Source organism: Pezoporus occidentalis, unplaced genomic scaffold (genome assembly GCF_034315485.1).
Source record: "Pezoporus occidentalis ecotype Australia unplaced genomic scaffold, CSIRO_AGI_Poc_V1 ctg213, whole genome shotgun sequence".
In the NCBI taxonomy this organism is placed as follows: Eukaryota; Metazoa; Chordata; class Aves; order Psittaciformes; family Psittacidae; genus Pezoporus; species Pezoporus occidentalis.
The window spans coordinates 2,069,427-2,092,283 of NW_026913997.1; the positions used below are offsets into that span (position 1 = coordinate 2,069,427).

At 37.3% G+C, this 22,857-nt stretch overlaps 1 protein-coding gene across 6 annotated transcripts in view; it reads left to right on the forward strand.

Annotated features, from left to right (window-relative positions):
- The window catches only part of LOC134164203 (aldehyde oxidase 2-like), a 46,338-nt gene that overhangs the window by 15,937 nt on the left and 7,544 nt on the right, over window positions 1-22,857 (forward strand). For 5 of the 6 annotated variants that reach the window (XR_009965046.1, XM_062619720.1, XM_062619719.1 and 2 more), the window contains 19 exons: window positions 475-567; window positions 1,808-1,959; window positions 2,647-2,740; window positions 3,770-3,879; window positions 5,998-6,182; window positions 6,444-6,606; window positions 6,794-6,886; window positions 8,236-8,405; window positions 8,863-8,974; window positions 9,893-10,012; window positions 10,734-10,830; window positions 13,402-13,526; window positions 14,515-14,648; window positions 15,358-15,445; window positions 16,946-17,032; window positions 17,598-17,789; window positions 18,856-19,083; window positions 21,133-21,228; window positions 22,110-22,238. Coding sequence is in view for 5 of the 6 variants with exons in the window: in XM_062619720.1 (XP_062475704.1) it covers window positions 475-567; window positions 1,808-1,959; window positions 2,647-2,740; window positions 3,770-3,879; window positions 5,998-6,182; window positions 6,444-6,606; window positions 6,794-6,886; window positions 8,236-8,405; window positions 8,863-8,974; window positions 9,893-10,012; window positions 10,734-10,830; window positions 13,402-13,526; window positions 14,515-14,648; window positions 15,358-15,445; window positions 16,946-17,032; window positions 17,598-17,789; window positions 18,856-19,083; window positions 21,133-21,228; window positions 22,110-22,238 (2,468 nt within the window). In the remaining variant the exon portion in view is untranslated. The remainder of the gene's footprint in view (window positions 1-474; window positions 568-1,807; window positions 1,960-2,646; window positions 2,741-3,769; window positions 3,880-5,997; window positions 6,183-6,443; window positions 6,607-6,793; window positions 6,887-8,235; window positions 8,406-8,862; window positions 8,975-9,892; window positions 10,013-10,733; window positions 10,831-13,401; window positions 13,527-14,514; window positions 14,649-15,357; window positions 15,446-16,945; window positions 17,033-17,597; window positions 17,790-18,855; window positions 19,084-21,132; window positions 21,229-22,109; window positions 22,239-22,857) is intronic. The other variant, XM_062619716.1, reaches the window with a different exon arrangement.

Genomic DNA, 22,857 nt, shown 5'->3' on the forward strand with positions numbered 1-22,857 from the left:
AGGTCATGAGATAATCTAGTTACTAGATGTATAAATTAGTTTGGGAATAGTTTTTTTAAAAGATTGCACAAGAAGAGAAAAAAGGAAGCACAAAAATTATGTAGCTCTTACGGAAAGGTGGAGTGAGTAGCTAGAAACATGGTGAAGCAGCTGTGAAATTGTGTAAATCTCTGAGGCCAGAGGTGAAACATGAGTGCAGTATAGGAAAGGACCAGAAACCAGTTCAGAGGAGAAAGAAGCAAGAGTCAGGAAAGAGAATACTGGATTTAGGACTTCAGATCAGCTTTTGGCCTGAAAGAAGCAAATGAAGTGGGCCTTGTAAAAGCAGTAAAATGTGATATTCAAGATACTGCACAACAGTAGACTTTGAATCTACTTGGTAACAGTGGTTTTGAAGTTTTCAGTCTCAGTGTCAAGGAATATGGTTAATTCTTAAACAGATCTCTGATCATACTATCATACTTTGCCTTTTAGGACTCAAAAAAAATCACCATGGTACCTATTATCCAATCATTCTTCATCCTGTTAGGATTCCAGAGATGCATGTTGTGAGTAGCACAAACAATGGTAAGTCTCCAAGTTACCTCTACTGATGGTACAAGCAGTGATGACTGAACTTGGAGTTTGTATTTTGACACCAGAAGCAGTTAGAACTATTGACTTTCATTCATGTTGAATATTTTGATTTTTTTTTTCACTAAGCCTTTTAACCAGCATGTCAGTTTGCCTGTGATCTGGACATAATGGATGGTGACAAACCATTTATGAAACCTTTCTGCAAGAATATATTTGTTCAAATCTCAAATTTCTGTAGACAGCAAGCACAGAGGAAGGCCCTAAGTCAGCTTTCTCTGTTTTATGTTTTCACCAGTCAACTTTTTATCACAACCATTGATCTCACAAAGTTCATAGAACATAGATTAGGCTAGAGCTAGTTTTTCAACACAAAATATTCAGGCATAAATTTCCAATTAAAAAAAATCACATTTTCTTTGGAGCAACTGATCTGGGTTCTCAGCTAATAGAAGTTATCACAGGTGCACTGACATCACATGGGCTGTACTAATGTCCATTGGTCGAGAATCCAATCTGGTAGATGCATGAACTCCATGAGTGGAGGCACTACAGCTGTAGCAAAAGAAGGAATGTAGCATGTTCCCCATGGGAAATCAAGCTGACATTTTGATACAATTTCTCTCCTTATGTTCTCCAGGCTCCATGATTCACAGCAATTGCTGAATTATAAATATTTTTAAATTATTATGCTAATATCAGTGCAACTCTGCATTTAAGTAGATCCATCAATAAAAGACTACTCTAGAACATGGCCCTTTTGTTCAGAAAAAAACCCACTATACAACACTTGAAGACTTCTCTGCAGGCTTACCTCAGTGTTTACTGAAGTCTATAGTAGTGACTTCTCTGATACTACTGGAAGTGTGATGAAGAGTTTGCAGATTAGTCTTGGAAGATTCAAACAAGTCAGTCACCCTTCATCTTAGTGAGTAAACTGCTGTTTTTTTCTTTGGGGATACACAGCACAGAAAAGGCATGTGCATTGGTTTGTGCAAATATGCAATGTATATTCTTCAGGTATGTGTTTATACTAGGAACCATCACTAAATAAGCAAGTAATATTTGCATTTCTTATTGCATGTAATATAAAACACGTTTTGGTGGTTTTTTTCTTTTTCATCCTGCTGACAAAATCCGTGCACAAAAGCAAATCTTTAAAGGCCTTATCAGTTATATATTGCATTTATATTGTGGCCCTATGATTTCACTGTTTAAGTTCATTTCATTTCAGGGCTAGTAATAGGAGCTGCCTGCTGCTTGGCCCAGCTCAGAGACATCCTGATGGAGGCAGTCACAAAACTTCCACAGGAGAAAACAAAAATCTACCAAGCTCTCTTGCAACACCTGAGAACTCTAGCTGGAGAACAGATCAGGAGCATGGCAGTATGTATTCAGCACTGACAGTAAATAAACCAACACTACAGACATATATGTGTGAATGCCACTTACATATACATGGAGAAAATCCGTGTGAGGGTGGGATCAGGCCTCAAAAAGCTAAATAGTTAAAAACATCACAAAAATTGTATGAAATAACTGGGAGTCCTACTTTAGTATATCAGGTTCAAATATCCAGAGAACTGTAACCAAAGAAACTCCTACTATTCCTGCTCACTGGTTGAGCAGAGAACTGGAAGAGGTGAGCAAGGAAAAGTGGAGTTCTCTTATAAGGTACTGTAAACCAATCATACTTTAGCTTGACTATCAACACATAGCTGTTTATCCATCATATATTAAGCATCTCTGATCTTGTCCCTGATTTTCCTTTAAAATTTCCTTCTATCAATACCTTGTATTTCTTCTCCAACTAAGGGAACGGCGATCTCTTTGGGGGGCAGTGGGCAGAAAAGTAAATCTGGTCTCTCTCAACAGAGATGGTATGAGAAAGGACTTTCGAAGGAAAGAGTAAAGTAAATCACATTGAAAAGTACAAAGGTAGAAGTTCAGTTAAGATTGAACAAAACAAATACAAGTTCTTCCAACAGGCCATTAATAAAATGGGATTATGATACAGATTGCTGTTACATGTAAAAAGGGCAAACCTAAAAATAACCTAAGTTTTTGTTAAAGTCTTTAGGAGGACACATTGTAAGCAGGGGATCAACATGGGACTTGAACCCAATCTTATCAGTTGGCAAATCTGTCCTCAACTTGGCATCAGAAGGTAAGCTTTGGATGCCCTGCCAAATGTCTTTGCCAGATGGGCAGAGCACTGCAACAGAGAAATACCGATATAGGTAACAATTTTCAAATGAAACACTACTGTGCATCTCCTTGATGAATTAGAATGGTACATGTTGCTGAATAGACAACATTATCTTGGTATTTGCCTGTCATTTTAATTGGCAAAAAGTGTCTGCCAGCAGGAAACAGTCTTTCTGTTTCACAAGACAAAAAGAAAACATCTAGCAATCTCATGAAAGGGAGGTGAGCAGGCCTGACAGGTAGAAAAGTCCCCTTGCTGCACTGCCTCTGGCTATATTGCTCCATTTATCAGACAGGTTAGCTTTATCTTGTATCTCCACTACTGTTTGCTTTTATTGCTTATGTTTCTCTCATTTTAAGGAAAATTTTGTTTCATTCTCTAGGATAATGCACCTAGAAATTTCTCTTGAAGTCACTGGTACTTTTGTGCGTATGTGTGTGCATGTATATACATGGGCATCATGTTTAAATAACACTTCAGTAATCAAGACCAAGCAAGTCCCATCCATGTCGCATAGAATCTGTGGGTACTTTGGAAAATCTTGGCAACAGTTTCTACCATCTTTGAACTGAAGATATACAGGGCTGATTCTCCATCTCAGTACAGTGCTTGATAATTTCTTAAAATCTTATTGTGCTGTAATGATTTAATGGTCAAAAAGATTTTGAGCAGAAACAGAATAGCCATATTTGAATTTAAATCACTGTTTTTCTGAATGTTATTGCACTTGTAAGATACACGTTTTTTCATATTTTATATTTGATGTGGATCTTTAGCATTCATATAGGGAAATGTATTGCACTTAACATGTACCATAAGATTAGCCTTTCCTCTCAAAGGCTAGATCCTGAATGGAATGGGCTGTACTAAGGCCATATTGCCCTTAATATATTCTTTTGCACAGATTCAATGAAATTTGAATCTGCAATGCAGAAACGTTTCCTTTCTGCTTGACATTCAATAACAGACTACAGTTTTCTCCAACAGATGGTGAAAGACAGATTCTTTTAAATGATCAGTTTCTTGCTGGCTGTGAGAATGCAGACATAAAGGCCAAGGAGGTCATTGTTTCTGTTCTCATCCCATACTCGCTGAAGGTAAGACCCTGATGTTTCAGAGGTTTCATTTGGATTCCACTGTAGTTACTATGAATACTTTCATTGTTTTCAGAAGGCATTGAAAAAGCAGGTTACTACTGCTTTGGAAGTAGTTAAGAAAGTTATAGCATCTCTCCATCACCTCTTACACTTCTACTTCTTTGGGCCTCTTACTACTTTTTCTCTACTCTTAAATATGCACTTGTGCCCCTTCCAGACACAGAATTTTGGGCTGCCTAAATATCTTGAGGAAAAGTGTCATATTGTCACACAGTTTTCAGCAATAATGCTCATTTCTGGCCTCTTCTCACTAAGTAATTAGCAGTTTACACTGAAGAGTCCTGAGCTGTCCTTGCAACTCCTGGCAAAATAAGGTCCTAATTACTGTGACCAAAGGTGGCAGTGTGTGGTTTTAGGGTGCTAGGGGCAGAAGAAAGGGTGTCATTGTTACTGTGTTCTAAGATACTGCTCTAATGGATGTGAGGAAGGGTACGGGGCAAGTAGAGGAAGACCAAGCTACAAGCTAGTGTGTTGTGATTGAAGTCAGTGAGGGAGTGACCACAGGAGTCTGCCAACCTTGACATCAGAGGGTCTGTCCCCAGAGTAGCTGCCTGCTGCAATCCCACATACTAAACCTAGGTGGCCTCATGCTGGAAGAGTGTTTCTGTCCATGGCAGCAATGGCAGCTTTCCCATGAAAAATGAGATTCCTATGAGTTCAAAGCCTACAAAAGCATAATCTTGTGTTGGCAGCAGCAACAGTACTTCTGCTGCCCAGAAACTTTGAGCCTTAGTGGTGATTTGAGAGACAAACAGCCTGGAAGAGAAAATTAAGGAGGAATGGGCTAGTTCCCTCCACGAAGTAAAAGAAAGAAATCCCAACCTGCTTTGTCCAGTGACAAGTTGTGCCACAGAACAAAGGCTATCACAGAGGGTATTTCAGAGTCTTACCTTTCAGAGAGAGAGAGTTGCATCGAAGAACAGCAGAGGTGGAGACAACAAAATGAACAGAAGAAAACAGCACTGCTAGCAAACTCAGAAGAGCCGGAAGATTGTCTGTCAGCCATCTCATGGAATAACATATGAGATTAAGCAGCCTCACCAGAGGAAATTAACACTGTTTTGGGAAGAGGCTGCTTCTGCCACTCACTTTTGTCCTGAATCACCTTTTTGATTAACTGCTGACACAATGAAAAGGCACATGCACACTTTTTTTGCAAGACTTGTCAACAGAAAGTGCAGATGGAGCCCTGGCTGTCAGTTTTCCCTCTTGCTCCTGTCAGCTGCTGGCTTTTCCTTTTGGGTAGCTTGTTGTGAACATTGCTTCAGTGAAGCAATCTAAATCCCATTGAAAGGATTTTCCATCTCTGACAAGACCCACTGTAAAACATGTAATCCTGGGTTTTACACTTGTCATGAGAATATCACATACTCATAGTAACAGATCTTACCTGCTAACCCCTACTTTAAAAGTTTTGTGGCAGTCTCAATCTGAAGTTTCTTTCTGGGGCTACAGTTCTTCTGTAGCCTTTCTCTTTCATGTCTGATCATGAAAGAAATTGCTATTATTTTTTCTTTTAAAATATGTGAATTTGTCCCCAGAACAAAACATTTCTGACAGTAGAAAACCCAGCTGCTTCTAGTGCCTCCCTCAGTAAATGTCATTACCGTAGCATAAAATGTAAAATCTCTTGAGTGTAAAATCTTCACAAAATAAGGTTCCTTAGCACAGTGGGGCCTCCATGTCCTGGAGAAGAAGCCACAATTTTCTAAGCTGAAATTTCAGAGAACATATCAGCCATATATGAAGTGGTTTATACCAGGACTGCTATTCCAGCACTCTGAAGTCATTAAACCACTGATAGAATTAAAAATTTGGCATGTTTTCTTACACGTAGATAACCTCAAATAACGTCCCCTCTTAGTATGTCTATCTATGATTAGCTTAATACTTCAAGACAAACAAAAAGTTTACCTGAACCAGTAACTGTAGCAAGCGTTCTTTAAAATGTTGCTTTATTTGGACAATGCTAAAAATCAGAATATAAGGAATAGTAGGTTTGTTTTCTTTCAGTCAGTTTCTGCCATTGATTGAATTTTTCTTTATTTTCCCCATTAGGATGACTTTATTTCAGCCTTCAGGCAGGCTGAAAGTCAGAAAAATGCTTTTTCCATAGTGAATTCTGGAATGAGAGTCCTCTTCAATCCAGGCACAGATACCATTGCAGATCTGAGTATTTTGTATGGAGGCATTGGCTCAACCACGATCAGTGCAAGAAAGTCCTGCAAGAAGCTCATAGGAAGGTATTGGATATTGTAATGCATTTAAGCAAAGTGCAGGAGCCATGGTGTGATGCATGGGCTCTGTTTGATTCTGCAGTGGAAATTCTGCCAGGTGGAACCCATAGACACAATCTGTATTTGACCTGTCCTCCCTAACAATAGGTTATTTCTTGATATAACTTCTGCTAATCCATTTACAACTTCCCACATACTTTACAATAGCTCTAAATTCCTGTTAATTTTGAAGAAGTGTGTGCTCATGTTAGTCTGTTTTTCTACCAGACAATGGAATGATCAGATGCTGAACGAAGCTTGCAGACTGGTGCTGGAGGAAATTTTCCTCCCTCCATCAGCTCAGGGTGGAAAAGTGGAATACAGAAGAACTCTGCTTGTCAGCTTCCTTTTCAGATTTTACCTGAAAGTGTTACATGATTTATATCAGATGGTAAGGATTGGACAAAAATTGCATACCCACATCAGCATACATGCTGCAGGAAGACCCTGCTTTTTTGAAGATTAAGGGGTGTGAGAGGGAAGAGTAAATGTGCTAGGCTTTACTTCAAAATATGTGAAGGGAAAACTTACATTTTAGAAATAAGGGGCTGCCAACGCTGCTTTGACCTTTCTTTCAGTATCCCTTCAGGTATGCTGAACTCTCACAGGAGAGGATGAGTGCTTTGGGATTACTACAAAGTGGTGCTCCCCAGGGTGTCCAGATCTATCAGGTGAGGTGTGTTTGTAGCTAGAACTGCCACAGATCATCTGTTTTAATGAGTATTTTGCCCTTCTATCTTTTCACTCCAAAACCTCTACTAATTGTAATGTGAAGCTGCTGGAACAGTTGACCCTGTGAGGAATCTTTAATATTTTTATAGATTTCCTGTCTTTCAGGGTACAGGTGCACTCATTGTTCTCAAGGTGTTCTGCAGTATGAGGCTGTCCTGACACAAGCACAGCTTCTGGCTATGCAAGAGCTCAGGAGAATTTAGTTTAACTGTCCAATGGGCCTCAGTACAAATGGAATAACCTACTGCAGCATCTCTGTGACTGTTCCAGCCTTAAAGATTTATTTGAAAAGCCACAGTATGAAAGGTGGTTGTGAAAAACTTTTCTCAGTAGATTTTTATTTAAAAAAAAAAAAAAAAAATTTATTAATTTTCATCAAGAATTTTCAACTGTTTTTTTTTTTGTTGCAAAATTGAAAAATTTTTAAGATCAATTTTTTCTTATCAGTTTTCCAAGAAAAACTTTTATGTGTCAGACAAAATTTGTTTGTTTTCCTGTAAGAAATTCAGTAAAAGCTCAAGCAAAACATAAATGTTGGAAGATTTTCAGGATCCCTGATAACAGTTCACATTAACTTGAAACAGAGTATCAGCAATTCAACAACAGAGAGGTCCAAAGCTGTGTTATCATTAAGTGTGTCTGAAATGCGTTCAATTCCAGGCTGTCTTTGAATTTAACTAGCAAACACATGGATTAAACCATTTTTTTAGTCTTGTCAGTGCTGGCCAGAATATTAATTTACCTGTCTCTTAAGGGAGATGGGCAAGAAGGAATTAGAGTGATCACTGAATATAATTCTGAATTCAGGTATGTTTTCTCCAAAGTAAACAATGTGAAATATGGTTGTTTGAAGCGGTGGTGATGCTGAGGTCTGTAAAAGTGTGGCTTGCACAAGAATGCTATCAGAAGTAGTATGGACCCAGCAGACAGACTAGCTGTAAGATCCAGAAGATTTTAGTTCACCTTTGTCTGCTGTGGTTCCACTGCATGAACTAGTAATTTTGTCCCTTTTACCATTGTTTTTCTCAGTCCCCCCCCCCCCCCCCCATTTATTTGGTGCAATATTTCTGCAGAAGAGATGGCCATTACTAGAGATGTGGATGGTATCTAATGCAGTATATTTCTCAGACCTCTTTGTCCCTTTCTAATGCGTCCCACAAATATTGTCACGAATTCTAGATGATTTCCACATGGATTTTATGATCACAAAATATGCTCAGAAGATGTTTGAGTAAAGCTTTCTGTAATTGCTGTTCTGGCTTGCAGATAATATGTTCTTATTATGCAGGATGTTGACCCAGGACAGTCTCCACAAGATCCTGTGGGCCGTCCCATCATGCACCAGTCCGGTATTAAGCATGCCACTGGTGAAGCAGTTTACATTGATGACATTCGTCCAGTGGATGGAGAACTTTCACTGGCTGTGGTCACCAGTATTAAAGCCCATGCAAAGATTATGTAAGTAAGAAAAAACTATAAGCATGTAAATATGTTAACAAGTGCTTTCTATTCTTATTGTCTGATATGACAGTATTATGACTTATGTATTATAAATGAGGTAAGGATTTCTTTACTGCAAGCTTTAAATAGTGTTAGATGTGGACAGAAGAGTCCATATTAATGCATTCATTCCTTTTAGTACAAAAAAAATGTAGAAAGAAAATATATTCTTAGATTTTGTATGTACTGGAGCTAGAATTTGAAGAGCTGTTCTATGCCATGCATACACAGATGCCTTCCATTTATTTTTTCTCAACATGCTAATCAAGACTTTTACACTTTTTTCTCTATGTAGAGGTCTGTGGTGAGAATACCAAGTGGATTATGTTTATCTCCTGAAGTTCACTGGATTACTTTTACTAGAGATAATTGCACCATGTACTGCACTAATTTATTTGCATGTTCTACTTTCCAGATCAATTGATGCATCAGAAGCCCTTCAGGTGCCAGGAGTGGTTGATGTTGTGACAGCAAGAGATATTCCGGGGGAAAATGGCAAGGATGAGCTAGCATATGCAGAAGATAAGGTATTTCTTGCTTCTGGAGGAGTGTCTAGACCTTTTGCTTTAGTTATTTACAAAAAAAGGAAAGTGAGTTTGCAGGTATCATCCTATTGCAATGAAATGAAATGAAGTGCAAGAGCTATTAATGCAATGCCAGCCAGACAGGGCTGAACAGAATTACTGTTCCCCAATGAGAGAGAAAGGAAAACTCCCTTAAATAACTTGGGATTGAAATAAGGCAGCCATGACTCCCTAAGGGCTGATAAACAAGTTATTGTAATGGATTATGAGAAAGTATGAAATAGCCATGGCATTTGAGATTATTTCAAAGATGAAACAAATAAAGTAAGAGTTGCCCAGCTAGAATCAATATGAAATTAATTTCCAGGTTAAACACTAAAACATAGCAATGGGAGACAATACTGTTTCTTTTTTTTTGAGCATCAGCAGAGCTAAGAAATTTACAGGATCTATGCAGCCAGTGTGACTATACAGAATGTCCCAGGCCTCAGGCTGTATCCATCACAAGTGACACTGTTGCAGGGTATTTGCAGTGGGACAGGCATAATTCCTAAAGCATTGCTCTTACATCTCTAGGCCTTCTTGTATGGGTTTCTTAAATTTCTGAGTATAGGCAAGGAAAAGCAGTCAGTGCCAGACAGGATGTTACTTGGCACAGTATCTGGCCAAGGATGAGCACGGAGGAAATGTTCGTGGCTACTAATGCCACCAGGATTTCTAGTGCTAAAAATGTTGCAGCAGATGAAAGATGCTCTTAGACGTCTCATCTAATGAAGGCAAGTCTGTACGGGGATAGTATTCTTAGAGAAACAGAATACAAAAGTGGCATTTGAGCAAAATCTATTTCCACAAAACACTCTCTGTACTGGAACTTAACCACTCTGTGTATTTTAACATGGGTAATACATTGGTGTGTTGCAGGTGATTTGTGTTGGTCAGATAATCTGTGCTGTGGTTGCAGAGTCACTGACTCAGGCGAAGTGTGGGGCTGAGAAAGTGAAGATAGTGTATGAAGATCTGGAGCCAGTTCTGACCATTGAGGTAACAATCTGTCTCCTTTTCCATGTCTGATAAAGGTCTTAAGTTACCTCACTAGTTGTTTGCCTCCTTACACAGAGCTTTGCCATCCTTTGGAATTTTCTTTTTTTCCTTCTACTTTGGTATGAGATATGACTTTATTGGTTCTGAAGTGCAAAAAGTTTATAAATTGAATCCAAAGTTTTGATTTTGGAAACACAAAAAATATCTTACTAGGTTCTTACTCATCCAGTATATCGGAGACCGGTCTTTTTAGATCTAGGACAAAATTGCTAAAGAATATTCAAAAAGTTTTAAGCAAGCAATTCCATGCCTCCAGGAGCCAAATTCCCAGCAGGAATAGGTGAGTATAGAACTAAATTTGAGATCTTATATTTGCAGAAGTTCTAGAATCACACATCCTGCGCCCAAGTTCTGAAAATTTTCAAGTCTGGCAGGTTTTGAGTAGCCAGCAGTCTGATTCTGAAATATTTTCAACAGCTCTGAATTCCATTAACAGGCATGTAGTATTTCTAATCTGGGGGAAGAAGAGAATTATATGAATTACAAAAAATTAAATAAACAGAAGCTCTCTGATGGTGGAATGACTCTCCTGGTCTTTCTAGTCACAACTGCTTGTCTATCCAAAAAAGGATCATATGAGAGATTATGCTATATAAAAATCATATGACTTTCTGATTTACAATTAACATTCTGTTTGTGGATGTTTTTTTTATTGCTGCAGGATGCAATAAAACATAATTCATACATTACTGAAGAAAGGAAAATAGAAAAAGGAGATATTGAGAAAGGATTCAAGTCTGCTGATGGAATCATAGAAGGTAGTTCATATATGTAGTGCATCAGGCAAGGGGAGGAGAGTTATGCTAGTCCAGAATCTATTTCCAGCTGGCCACTGGAAAAAAACAAAACAAAAAAAAACCCCTTTGTGGTTGATTTTTTTCCTATTCATTGGGAATGGACATAAAATGTTCACATTTAAAGGAAGTTTACTAACAACTGCTAGCCACATTGACTAAACATTATAGTTAAATAAGGCTTTGTTTATGGGTGTTGGCTAATTTAATTTATCCCGTTTTAATCTGACTGCTTGATTTAGGGATAATCCCAGAGTAAACTCCTACAGTCAACAATTTTACCATCTTCAAATAGCAAATGTGATCCATTTGTCCCAGAGTATACTCTCTGCATAAGTACCAGACCCATATTTAAGAAGTATCAATGAAGAATATTCCAGAAGCTCCTATTGTAGTTAGTTCTAGAATTTAACTGGCCTTATAATGCATTTTTCCTAATAAGTAGTCTGAGTCTCTCTTCCTGCAAACTGTAAAGGTTCACCCTAAACAGAGTCCTCACATAGTCCTTATATTTTCCCCACAGATCACATCTGCTAACCTTTATCATTGTCACTGCTCAGTTCTCCATTATCTGTAACTTCACTATATCTGACTTCACAATGGTAATACTTCAGATTAGGTTTCACCAATGCCAAGTGGCACCTCTCAGAAATTCCATATAACATTAGTAACACAGAATAAGATTAGGGTTGTGGTGGTGTGATCGACTGGATATACAGTCAAATTGTGCTGCTCTGTAATCCCTGCTTTAGATCTTGTTCAGTAGTGCTATCTAAACTACTGGCACTTAACCCACAGTGAACTTCATGGCATTGACTTCAGGCTATTTTCCAGTGTAGAAAAACCACTTTCAAATTTCAATCTGTGCTTTAAAGGGCTTGCATCCCTTTCAGTCTGATATTATTTGTAGTTTAATTAACAGTTATTAAAGCAACCATGGGGTAATATTAGTGCCAGGAATGACTCTTCTATGATTCTATGTGCATCTTCTTTGCAGCTTGACAGCCAATCCTGCAAACTCCTTTCTGAGTGCAGTTTTCAACCAGTGGTATCCCTGATCTTATTTGGACTGTACTTCTAGATTTGTTTATAAGAGTAGTCTGTGGGACAGTGTAAAAAACTTACTAAAATTAAAGTATATGATACCAAGATATGTTTCTCTTAACATTGCCTTGGCCAGTTTTAATATTTCTCCTAATTCTCTTTCTAACAGTTGAATGCGGTTCTGAGATTTGTTAGTGAGCACCTTATAAATGCTTAGACAACTCATGTGTCCTGTTCATGTCCTTTTCCAATTGTCCTCACATGACATGTATTATCACACCTACTTTCTGCTATTATCATTCCCTAAATTTCTGCAGCTGAGTTTTTTTCTTCACTGAACACTAACTACACATTAATTAATGCCTCCATGATCACAGAAGGGAATGTAGCAGACCCTCCTGCCCCTTTGTCTTTTTCCAACATCAATTCTGTCTAGTTTGAAAGAACCATCAGATTTATCTCAGTTCTTGGAGACCTTTGAGCATGGAGACTCTGCATTTCCCCAGTCAATTTTTTCCGGTGCTTCACGAATCCTATCAGTAGAAGGACTGTCCTCATTGCTAACAGTTTGCTTCAATGAAAGTAGTACTGTGCTTCTTGTTCTCTTTACTGTGAGTACGAAGCACAGGCTGTACTTTTCCTGTTTGCTGGATTGATTTGAAGATTCATGCCTTCCTTCACTTTAATGAGCTGAGGCCCTTCAGTTCTGTCAGTCTCCTCTGCTCTCCTTTGGACTTTCTCCAACTGTTCCCATCATATGTCATGTCACCCTCTAGTGGCTTTAGTTCTGATTCCTGCTACTTCTCCATGAACATGTGTTTCAGAAATAACTGCTAAGGAAATATTGTCAGACCAAAGGATGGCATAAAGTTAAGGTTACACAGAGAATTTACAGAATTAGCTTTTACACTGTGCTGACAGATTTTCCTCTCTTTAAGGAAAATGGTACAAAAGTAAAGTGTTGCGTAGAAATAGGTAGAAAAAATGTAGTAAGAGAAGGGCATACTGATAGAAAGAAGGTAAGAAAGGAAGAGGAAAGCTGTATTTTCCCTCACAGCATGATTCAGAAGACATTATAATCCTATTACAGTAGAAGAGATGTAACCTCCTAAAGAATTAAAAAGCACAAAATATTAAATTGATACTGATCTTCTTGGGGGTGGGGGGGAGGGAAAGCTATACAGGCATTAGGTGATTGAATATTCTCCTCTTTATTTATTATTTTTCTGTTTAATAAGAGGAAAATATTCAGTCACCTAATCCTTAGGTTTAAACCTAAGATATAAATAAATTAAAACAAACAAACATGCAGAACACAGAATAAAGCAAAACAAATTACAAAAAAAGCTCAACTATTTTTCTCTATTTTCTATTTTCTGTGGCAGTTTTTTCCCGTGCCATATATACATATATGTATATGGGCAAATACAGATTTCCTTGCAGCTCATTTGAAACCAAGCTTACATTTTCCTATAATTATATACATAACAGGTGAATTGCACACAGGAGGACAGGAACATTTTTACCTGGAAACAAATAGTGTGCTTGTTATTCCAAGGGTGGAGGATAAAGAAATGGACGTGTATGTGTCAAGTCAGCACGTAACAGGTGTACAGGTAAAGCAAAGTATTAATTATACTTGTTTCTTACCTTCCTAAATAACCTTAAAGCTCAATTATATGGCCAGGTCTTACGATCTTCCCAATTTAGATTACTTGATTTTGATGTTTTTATGAAAATAAATGGCCTAACTACTAATGATGAAACTAGGTGGAACTAGCTTTCTGCACAAGCAGGTCTTGTGCTATCTGTATTATCCAATGCAGTGCAGACACAAATGAGCAGTATTACTATGGGATGAACAAAGGGTATCTTGGATAGGTAATATGGCTGTAGTTTTCTCGTTGAAAAGACTAATAATTTCTTAGACATATTGGCCAAATCCTCCTAAAATCAGTGAGAACCTTCAGTGCAATCCTGGTCAATCACATTTTGGCAGCAGTGAGTGTCTTCAGCTTTAGAAAGAGTACTCAGACAAGTTGCATTGCTCATATGAGTAGTTACATTGATGATGATGGGGTTATAATTACATGTAAATAATAATAATAAATTAATAAGTAAATAATAACAACATACAAATCATATGAAGTTAAGGAAAAAAAAAAGGTTAATAGGTCCTAGCTAACATCAGAATTGGATTGTAGGCCTGTAGAAAATAATAGCTTCAAAGAATATATGTTAATTCCTTCGTGTTTCACTCTGTTCCATTCAGCTTGATATTTTAGTGGATGCTTTCTCTCCAGCTACATATGAAACCTGCAATTCTAGAGATTATCATATCTGTCATTAGATAATCAAATTAGTTTATGGACCTATTTTTACATTTTCACTATTCTGTAAAGACCAGATTGTGCTTTCACCAGCATATTTATCTATTTGAAATCTTTTGTTTGTTTGTTTCTTTCTACAGCAACTCTAGTTTTCTGCCCAGGATTCTCAAACCTGTTAGCTTTAAGTATATGGTTAGCCATAGAGAATAGGCATTTTTAATATACTTTGGGAGGTAACAATTCTCAGTAAAATCCTGGATATTCATTTTTGCAGGAATTAGTGGCTTCAGCTTTAAACCTTCAGTCCAATAAAATTATGTGCCATGTGAAACGTGTTGGTGGAGCATTCGGTGGGAAGATTACTAAACCTTCACTCTTTGCTGTAGTTGCAGCAGTGGCAGCCAACAAGTAAGTTGGTTTCATCATAAGAATGATTTAACTAAAACAAATAAAAGATGACAAGACTGAATGAAAAAGGAACTTCGGTCCTGAACCCTACCTGGGGGTTATCTTGATGACATTATCTTTTTTCATCTCTTCGGCAGTAAATCTTGGGTAGAGGCTTGAAAGTTCTCTGGGCTTTTGGAAAAAATATTCACTTAGTATCTGAGAGCCAGAAAAAAAAGGCAAGGAGGAAGTTTCTCTCAGGGCTGAGCTGTACAAATCCCAAACAATCAAGCTTTTCCCAAGCACAGTGGCTTGAATTTCACTCTAGATATTCAGTGAAAGGGTTTTTTTTACCCTAATACATAGGTGTGCTTGCATGAGCCCTGTGTGCCACAGCTCTCCTTTACTCTGACTTACTTGACATGTCCTGTGCGTGCTTCACAGAACTTGCATCTCCCTGTTGAGAAGCTAAAGAGAAACTGCTGAAAAGGTCATTTTTTCTACTTTGTTTTTGAGGGGAAAATCAAAACGAAATTAAAAATCTGCTGAAACAGCCTAAACTCAGGCATGGTGAAAGTTTAATAAGTTTAACAAGTTTAATAAGAAACTAAAACACAGAATGGACTGATTTATTGCCACCACTAGGTGTTTGGCCATGTGCGTGTAATGTTATTTGCAATCTGCATGCATAGGATGTAAGAAAGCTGGATTTTTTTTATGTCCACTTTAGGACCGGGCGTCCAGTTCGTTTTGCCCTTGGAAGAAATATGGATATGTTGATCACTGGTGGACGGCACCCTTTCTTTGGAAAATATAAAGTGAGTGAGAGAAGATATTTTGCTCAACTACTGGGTAATAGTTTATTCTGCGCAAATCAGCATAATTTCATTGACTAACAAGATGCAGTAAGAAACCAAATTCCTCCTCGTCTGAAATCCTAGCTGAGCACCAGCCTTGCCCTAGTCCTAAGAGCACCCTGACAAATGCTACAAATCAAACCAACAGCTATCACCATATTCCTACAACCCAGGCAATATCCAGAAAAACCATGAACACCCATCCCTTTTCTTGAAAATGCTGCTAACATCAGCCCTATCCCATGTAAATCAGAATTGAATACAAGCCACTTCTCAGATATGAAGCCAGCCCTGCAAGGCAATGCAAGATTCAGCTAGTAGCAAAACTCTTCCTTTTGCCTTCTGAATCCTTACATTAAAGATAACTGGGTAAACAATGCCAGCACTGAATTCAGCTTGGCAGCTGCTAGTAGCAGGGGCAAAAATCTTCTCTTTAGTGTTGGTGTATGATTTAACAACACTAAAACCCTCCAGGACAGGGTTTAGAGTTCAATATGGTTTGGGTAAAGAAGGTGAGGAATTGGTTTTCCAGTTCCAATAGCTCTTGCATGAGCTGTAGAGTTTGGCTGATGACTGTTTCTGTAACCCCAACCCTAACCTTTCCTTTAATTAAATGCAATAACTGCAAAAACCTGGATGAATTGCTTAACTACATTAAGCAAAAAACACTCTCCCCATCAATCCCATCTTTTCTCCTACCCATGTATGCAGGATTTAGCCAGCAATAATATTCATTATTTCTTATTTTCCTTATCCTTAATCCTAATGGAGCTGCATCAGTTTACATAATTTAACAAGTTGGTCTCCAGTTATTTTACAGTTTTCTATGATTGTTCTCCTTTAAATATTATTACATAAACTACTAAAAGTACAAACCCATACATTACATTAAAAAAAAAAAAAAAAATTAAGAGGAAGGAACCAGAACTAGAATTCAATCAAATTTGGTAGTTATTTCTGAACATGTAATCTGCAAAATATATGCACCATTGGTTCATGTTCTTATGTTGTCTAGGTGATGAAATCATCAGGATGAAAGATGATTACAAATGGGATATTCCAGAAAGTAGAATAAACATAATAATAATTAATATTTTCTTCAGTGATACCGTCATCCTCTTTCTGGTCTCTGTTCATACAGAAAACAGTGGTAAACAAGCTTTTCAGATTCTGAGCACAGACAATGTCTATGTAGAATAGCTTTGTGGGTAGCTGAGTTATTCTGATGATTTGTGAGTTTATATGTATTTTACTCTTGGTTTGCATATTCAGATCCAAACTGATATCATCCTATAGACAGAAATCCATGCTGGTAATTTTTCTAGTTCACTGGAAAAAATGCCACTGTGTTCTGTAGTCTGAACCTCAGGTGGTATTTGTTAACCAGCTAGCCTGTTTATAAAGAGAAATTTGAAATACAAGAGAGAAATGACCCCTAATGCATCAGTTGATATATTACAGGTTGGATTCATGAATGATGGTAGAATCATAGCTGCCGATTTTCAGTGCTATATAAATGGTGGCTGTACAACAGATGAGTCTGAATTGGTAAGTCCTTCTTCATTGATGCCACTTTCACTGACTGAACAGGTCACAAAAAGAAAATAACAGCTCTTTGCCACAGTATCTTTTTATTAAGAACATGTCTATTCTTGTTAAGTACAACTCCCATCTTCCTAAAGTAAAAATGCATCTGTGGCCCAGAGGTTGATTACAGAATATTATTAAGGGGGTACAGTATTTCCTGTTAGGTGGTATTGGACATAGAAAAATCAGATTTAAAAGTTCAATGAAGATAGAGAGACAGTAAGTTTTATTATGGAGCCTATTGTCATAAGGTTACTTCTTCACTTCTCCAAAACTGAAGGTCTGATTTTTCCCTCAGTTTCACCCTGTTGTAATTCATTTAAGTTAAATTCAGTTTCTCAGATTCAAACACAGTTTCTTTACTTAAATTGGTGTAAAAAACAGTAGAACAACAGGCCTTCCAAGTATAGTTCTACTCTTCATTGAAGTAATTATTTCTCTTTGGTGTCTTGAGTGTCTTTCACAAGTTTCACACTCTTCTTAGAGGAAATTAAGCCATTTGAACAACTATAACCTCTTATTGCAGGTGATTGAATACATTGTGTTGAAAGTGGACAATGCATATAATATCCCAAATCTCCGAGTCAGGGGCCATGCCTGCAAGACTAATTTGCCTTCCAACACTGCCTTTCGTGGATTTGGGTTTCCCCAAGCAGGTCTGTTTATGGAGACATGTATTGTGGCTGTGGCAACCCAAACTGGCCTACCACATGAGAAGGTAAAAGAACTGAGACTGCCAAATAAAAAATGGGATAACAGAGAATTCTAGTACCGAGACTAGTGGAAGCTCCTTATGCTTAAGCCAGCTCTTGTAGAACCAGATCCACCAACTTTGCTTGGGCTGAATAGTACTTTATGCAGCACCTATGCATCCATGGAATACTACTCGATATAATAGAGATAAGAGTGAACAGGTCCACAATCTATTGCAAAATGTTTGATGACTGCTATTAGTAGGATCAGCTTCAGTCAAAACAGTATAATCTTGTGTACAATGTGACAAGTTTTAGGTCACTTTGTGTATGTTCAGCTGTTACCTGCATCTCAGCCTCTCAGAACTGGACTTTCCATTTTTTCTATCCATCCATCTATCAACAGTTTAGTTAGCTGGCTCGTGCCATCCCAGGTACCAGGCTGGCACTTTGATTTCTCCCCAGCCTTTGCAGACAGTGCCCCAACAGTTTGAATTGCTGTCCTTTCCTTTCCAGTCTTCAAGAGTTATCCTTTCCAATCTTCAAGAGTTATCCTTTCCTTACACGCTGTTTAGTCCAGTGTAAGCTCTTCCCTTTTGCATGTGCCAACCTCTTCTATATTCAAAACAACAGTTTATAAATAATTTTACTTTCCTAGGAAGACACCCATGATGTCTTTTCCCTATTTCTTTGAATCTTATCTTTCCCATTTACTTACTCTCCTTTACTATACCTCAGGAAAGATTTCAGACATATCTCCAAAAGACAAAGAGTTTTTTAGCTTTAACTTCTGCTTTCACTAGTCTTATTTACAATTTCAGTTTACCAACCTTCTTTGCATTGAGTAGTCCTTGTGAACAATTCCACTGTCACCATTTAAGTTCACAGGCATTTGATGCTAGCAAAAATATCAGGCCAAGTGAGCAGGGATTTCCTTAGAGAAAGGGATATGGCATTATGTTTAATATAGCTAAGTATTCGTTATATTATTACATTATATCATTATATGACGTATCATTATATATATAATACATCAATATATTATACGGCCATATTTCTTTTCAGCACTGTGTAAATTTGATTGCTGTTTAGGTTAGGGAAATAAACATGTACAAAGGAGTTAACCTAACATCCTTCAAAGAAGAGTTTAATGCAAAGAATCTGTGGAAATGTTGGGAAGAATGTTTGGACAAGTCTGACTACTACAACCGAAAAGCAATGGTGGAAGAATTTAACACAAAAAATTACTGGAGAAAGAAAGGGATTGCCATCATTCCCATGAAGTTTTCTGTTGGATTTAATGAAACTTATTTTCATCAGGTAACCCCTTTGTAACAGTGCTTTTACGATCCAAGGTCCCTACTTTTCTTTCAAAAAATAGAGGAAGCATAATCTCTACTGGAAGGAAAGAGGAAAGGATTCCAGCATGCTGGACTAGCGTAAAATATCATCTACTGAAGTATACTTTGTTTCAGAAAGAGTACCACTCTCTCTGGCTGATATCTTTATAAATGCTTACTCAGCATTAGACAGGACTTCCAGCAACCTGACTTAGTGAAAGATGTCCCTGGCCATGGCAGGAGCGGGTGCTCTGAATGATCTTCCTTTGGCTGAACCGGATGATCTTCCTTGCACTGAAGGTCCCTTCCAACCCAAACCATTCTATGATTTTATGAGTATTCACCTCACAAAAATGTGAAATTTTGATTGCCATCATGCTGTCTTCGCTCAGATAAAAGCTAAGTAATTCACTGTAAAAATGTGGTACTTGGAATCCTCCATAATCTCATCCATACTAAGAAAAATTATCACTCCCATAGATCAGACAGTACCATATATATATATGATAGGTTAAGCTCTACAACTGGAAGTTTTCATGGTTCAGGATGGTGATGTTTCTGTGAAAACCTTCCAGTTCTAATTTTTTTTTTTAATTCATACTTTGAACCAAAAATTCTTTCAAATAAGTTTTAGATTAAATGAACAAACGTTAAATGAACAAACAATGCATGGTTTGTATGTCAGTTTTTTATCCATTTCTTGATTGTTTCTGTTCAAGTTTGTAGATTAACAGCTCAGAGAAAGATTAATATATTTCATACAGCAGTGTTCTCATGGTAAAAAACATTGAATCTAGGAATCAATTCATCTGATACAAAAGGTCAGGAAAAGGCATAAACGATAGTTACATTTCATCAAAACCTTAAAAATAAAGCTCAGGTATTGCACTGAGTTTCCAGAAAATCTAGATCTAAATCTTAGAGGACAGATTTATTGTCTAATCTTGTCTCTGTCAGCTAAGACTCTAACTGGCATCAGTAAATGTTAGCTAATTGCAAACATCACAAGTTGTCACCACAGAGGGTTGCATGACCATTATTTCTCAATGTAGAATTAATAACAAATAAAAAGATGTCCCGGGGGCACTGTATTTCACAACACCTGTCAGGCTCTACTGTTTGCTTTCTGAGTGCTGGTAGCTGATTGCATTCTGCAGTGAAATGTCCCTACAGAATTTCTGGTTTTCTTTCATATCCACTTGCTCCTTTATAGTAGTGGATGCCTTGTACAGGATGATTTCTTTCATCACCCTCCATTGGAAAGTTACTTGTTGGTGATTTTACCATGAATGAAAGTTCATTATTTCCATTCCCATTTGCTTCTTGCATTTCCTGTGTTTAAGATAGCTATTTATTGGTGCAAGGCTGTGCCAAAATACGAACAAAAAGTGTATTAGGTTCTAAATCATTCCCTTGACAGCCTGTAAGAGAGAATGCATGAGCAGCTGTGTCATTGCTCCATCAAAATTGCACACTATGAACACCAGTTTATTATTACTCCATATGAATACATGCAAACAAAAAGGACTAGGACTAATCCCTCAGTTTCAGAAACACAGAAGTACAACTCTGGTATTGTTTGTTCTAAAATAAAAGTTCTATAGGTGTTCACAGTAAAAGATGCCTTGCCATCTGACAAAATGCCTTTGATTCAAGGTTCAGATTCTGCTCTGTCCTCCTTTTTGTTGTGGATGAGGGAATAGTATGTACGGCTACACACACATTACAATTGGAGCCAGCATGTTCTTAATTCACCCAATTTCCCAAGCAGAAAAATATGCTTTTCTATTATTTAGACTAATTACTGTGATTGCTGGAGAGCTCCATTGAATAGCTACTATCTCACTTAGAGTCTATCCTGTCTTAGAGCAGTAAAATTTGTTATTGTTGGACTGCTGGAGAATTTCCACTCCCTTTTAACAATATACTGATTCTTGTTGATTCAATCTATCTTTGCGTTGTTCTTTTTGCTATGCATCTTTGTTCAGTGAAGCAAGAAAATTACCAAGTTTTTGTGGCTTTTCTTTAGGCTGGAGCTCTCGTCCATATCTATATAGATGGGTCTGTGCTAGTCACTCATGGTGGAATTGAACTGGGACAAGGAATTCACACTAAGATGTTACAGGTGAGTTAGTTTGCATCTGAGGGTAAATAAAACATAAAGATAACTGAACCAAAAGGATGAAGGGCGCTAAGAAGTTCAATAGGCAAATTCTATAGACATAATAAAGCTAAGTTTAATATTGGGTTGTTGCTTCTGAGTTACTGATAAAGACAAAACTTAGGAAAAATACAAGTTATAAACAAAGTGATCTTCAAAGACCTGGAAAGATTAACATCTCTGTGGTAACATCACTGATATCAGGATAGCTAATGACCCAATGTTTGTTTGCAGAGGGAGTTAAAGTGATGAAAATTTAACTTTGTAGAGTGTCCAACACCAATAATAGCATCAGTTAATTTTCATGCATTTCTGGTATAGTGATAAATAAAACTGTGTGCCAAATAGGTTATTCTGGAGATAAAATTAGGTCAATCCTTCAAAATGAGCTGAATGAACATCTGAATATCAGAACACTGTAAAAAAAATGATAAAGTGGGAACACAAGCTAGCAAAGCTGTTTCAAATGAAATTGAAAATAAAACATACAGATAAGATTTGAAACTCCATAAGCAAGAGTGATTGTTTTTTTGATTTTTATTAAGTTTTGCATATGTAGACAAAACCTGATCAGAGAGAACAATTAATTAGAGGCAAAATATATAGTATTGCATGGTATTGTTTTATCTTCTGTTCTATTACCTGAATTACTTATAAAATATTTATTTTACAGGATAATTGTTAAGGAAGACTTTTGTGTTTGTCCTAGTCATAGTATTACTGTTGAATTAGGTCATTTCTGTGTGTGCATGTATATAGAAAGAGATGAATGGCATGATGAATTGCTGACTTGAAACTGCATCTTCAAGTGGGACTGGCTATCTTTTTATTTACTTTTATTACAGATTGTCAGTCGTGAACTGAAGATACCATTGTCATATATACACTTCTGTGAAACAAGCACAACAACTGTACCTAATGGCAAATACACAGCAGCATCAGTTGGAACAGAAGTCAATGCAAGAGCAGTCCAGGTTAGACTTATTACCATTTTTTCACATAATCAGCTGTTCTGTTGAATACTGAATGTCCCTTTGAGGATTCATCATTTTGTTTTGGTTTTGAGCAGCTTGCAGTTCTTTTATCGCAAAATCTCTCTTGATGATGTATTTTACATGCACAGTTTAAAACAAGGCAAATTATGGAACACTGTTAAAAAGGGTAAATTCTTTTCTGCTTTACTGTATCAGATTTATAAATGGGGATGGGGGGGGTTAGATTGCCAGTAGATGAATTTATGGATCTTTACTTTATTCTGTATTTACACACAATTTAAAGGGAAATGTAGCATAAGGTATGTTTCAGGTATTTTTTTAATAGTTAGACTGAAACACCCTTATCCTCTTACATCATTTGGAACCAGTTCTGCTTTAATTTATTTTGTAATAAATCATTCAGGCCAGTGGTTTTCTATCTAGCAAATCAAAATAGGAGGAAAGTCAGGTCCCTTATCCGTTTTTGTTGATGGTTTCAGTGGTAGCCTGGTATATGAATACTTAAGTTACATTAGAGAAGATGCCAATGCCACTCTTTACTAAGTGCTGCTTTCCAGCTGGCAGTTTGCAGAGTACAGAAATTGTAGGTAAATGAACA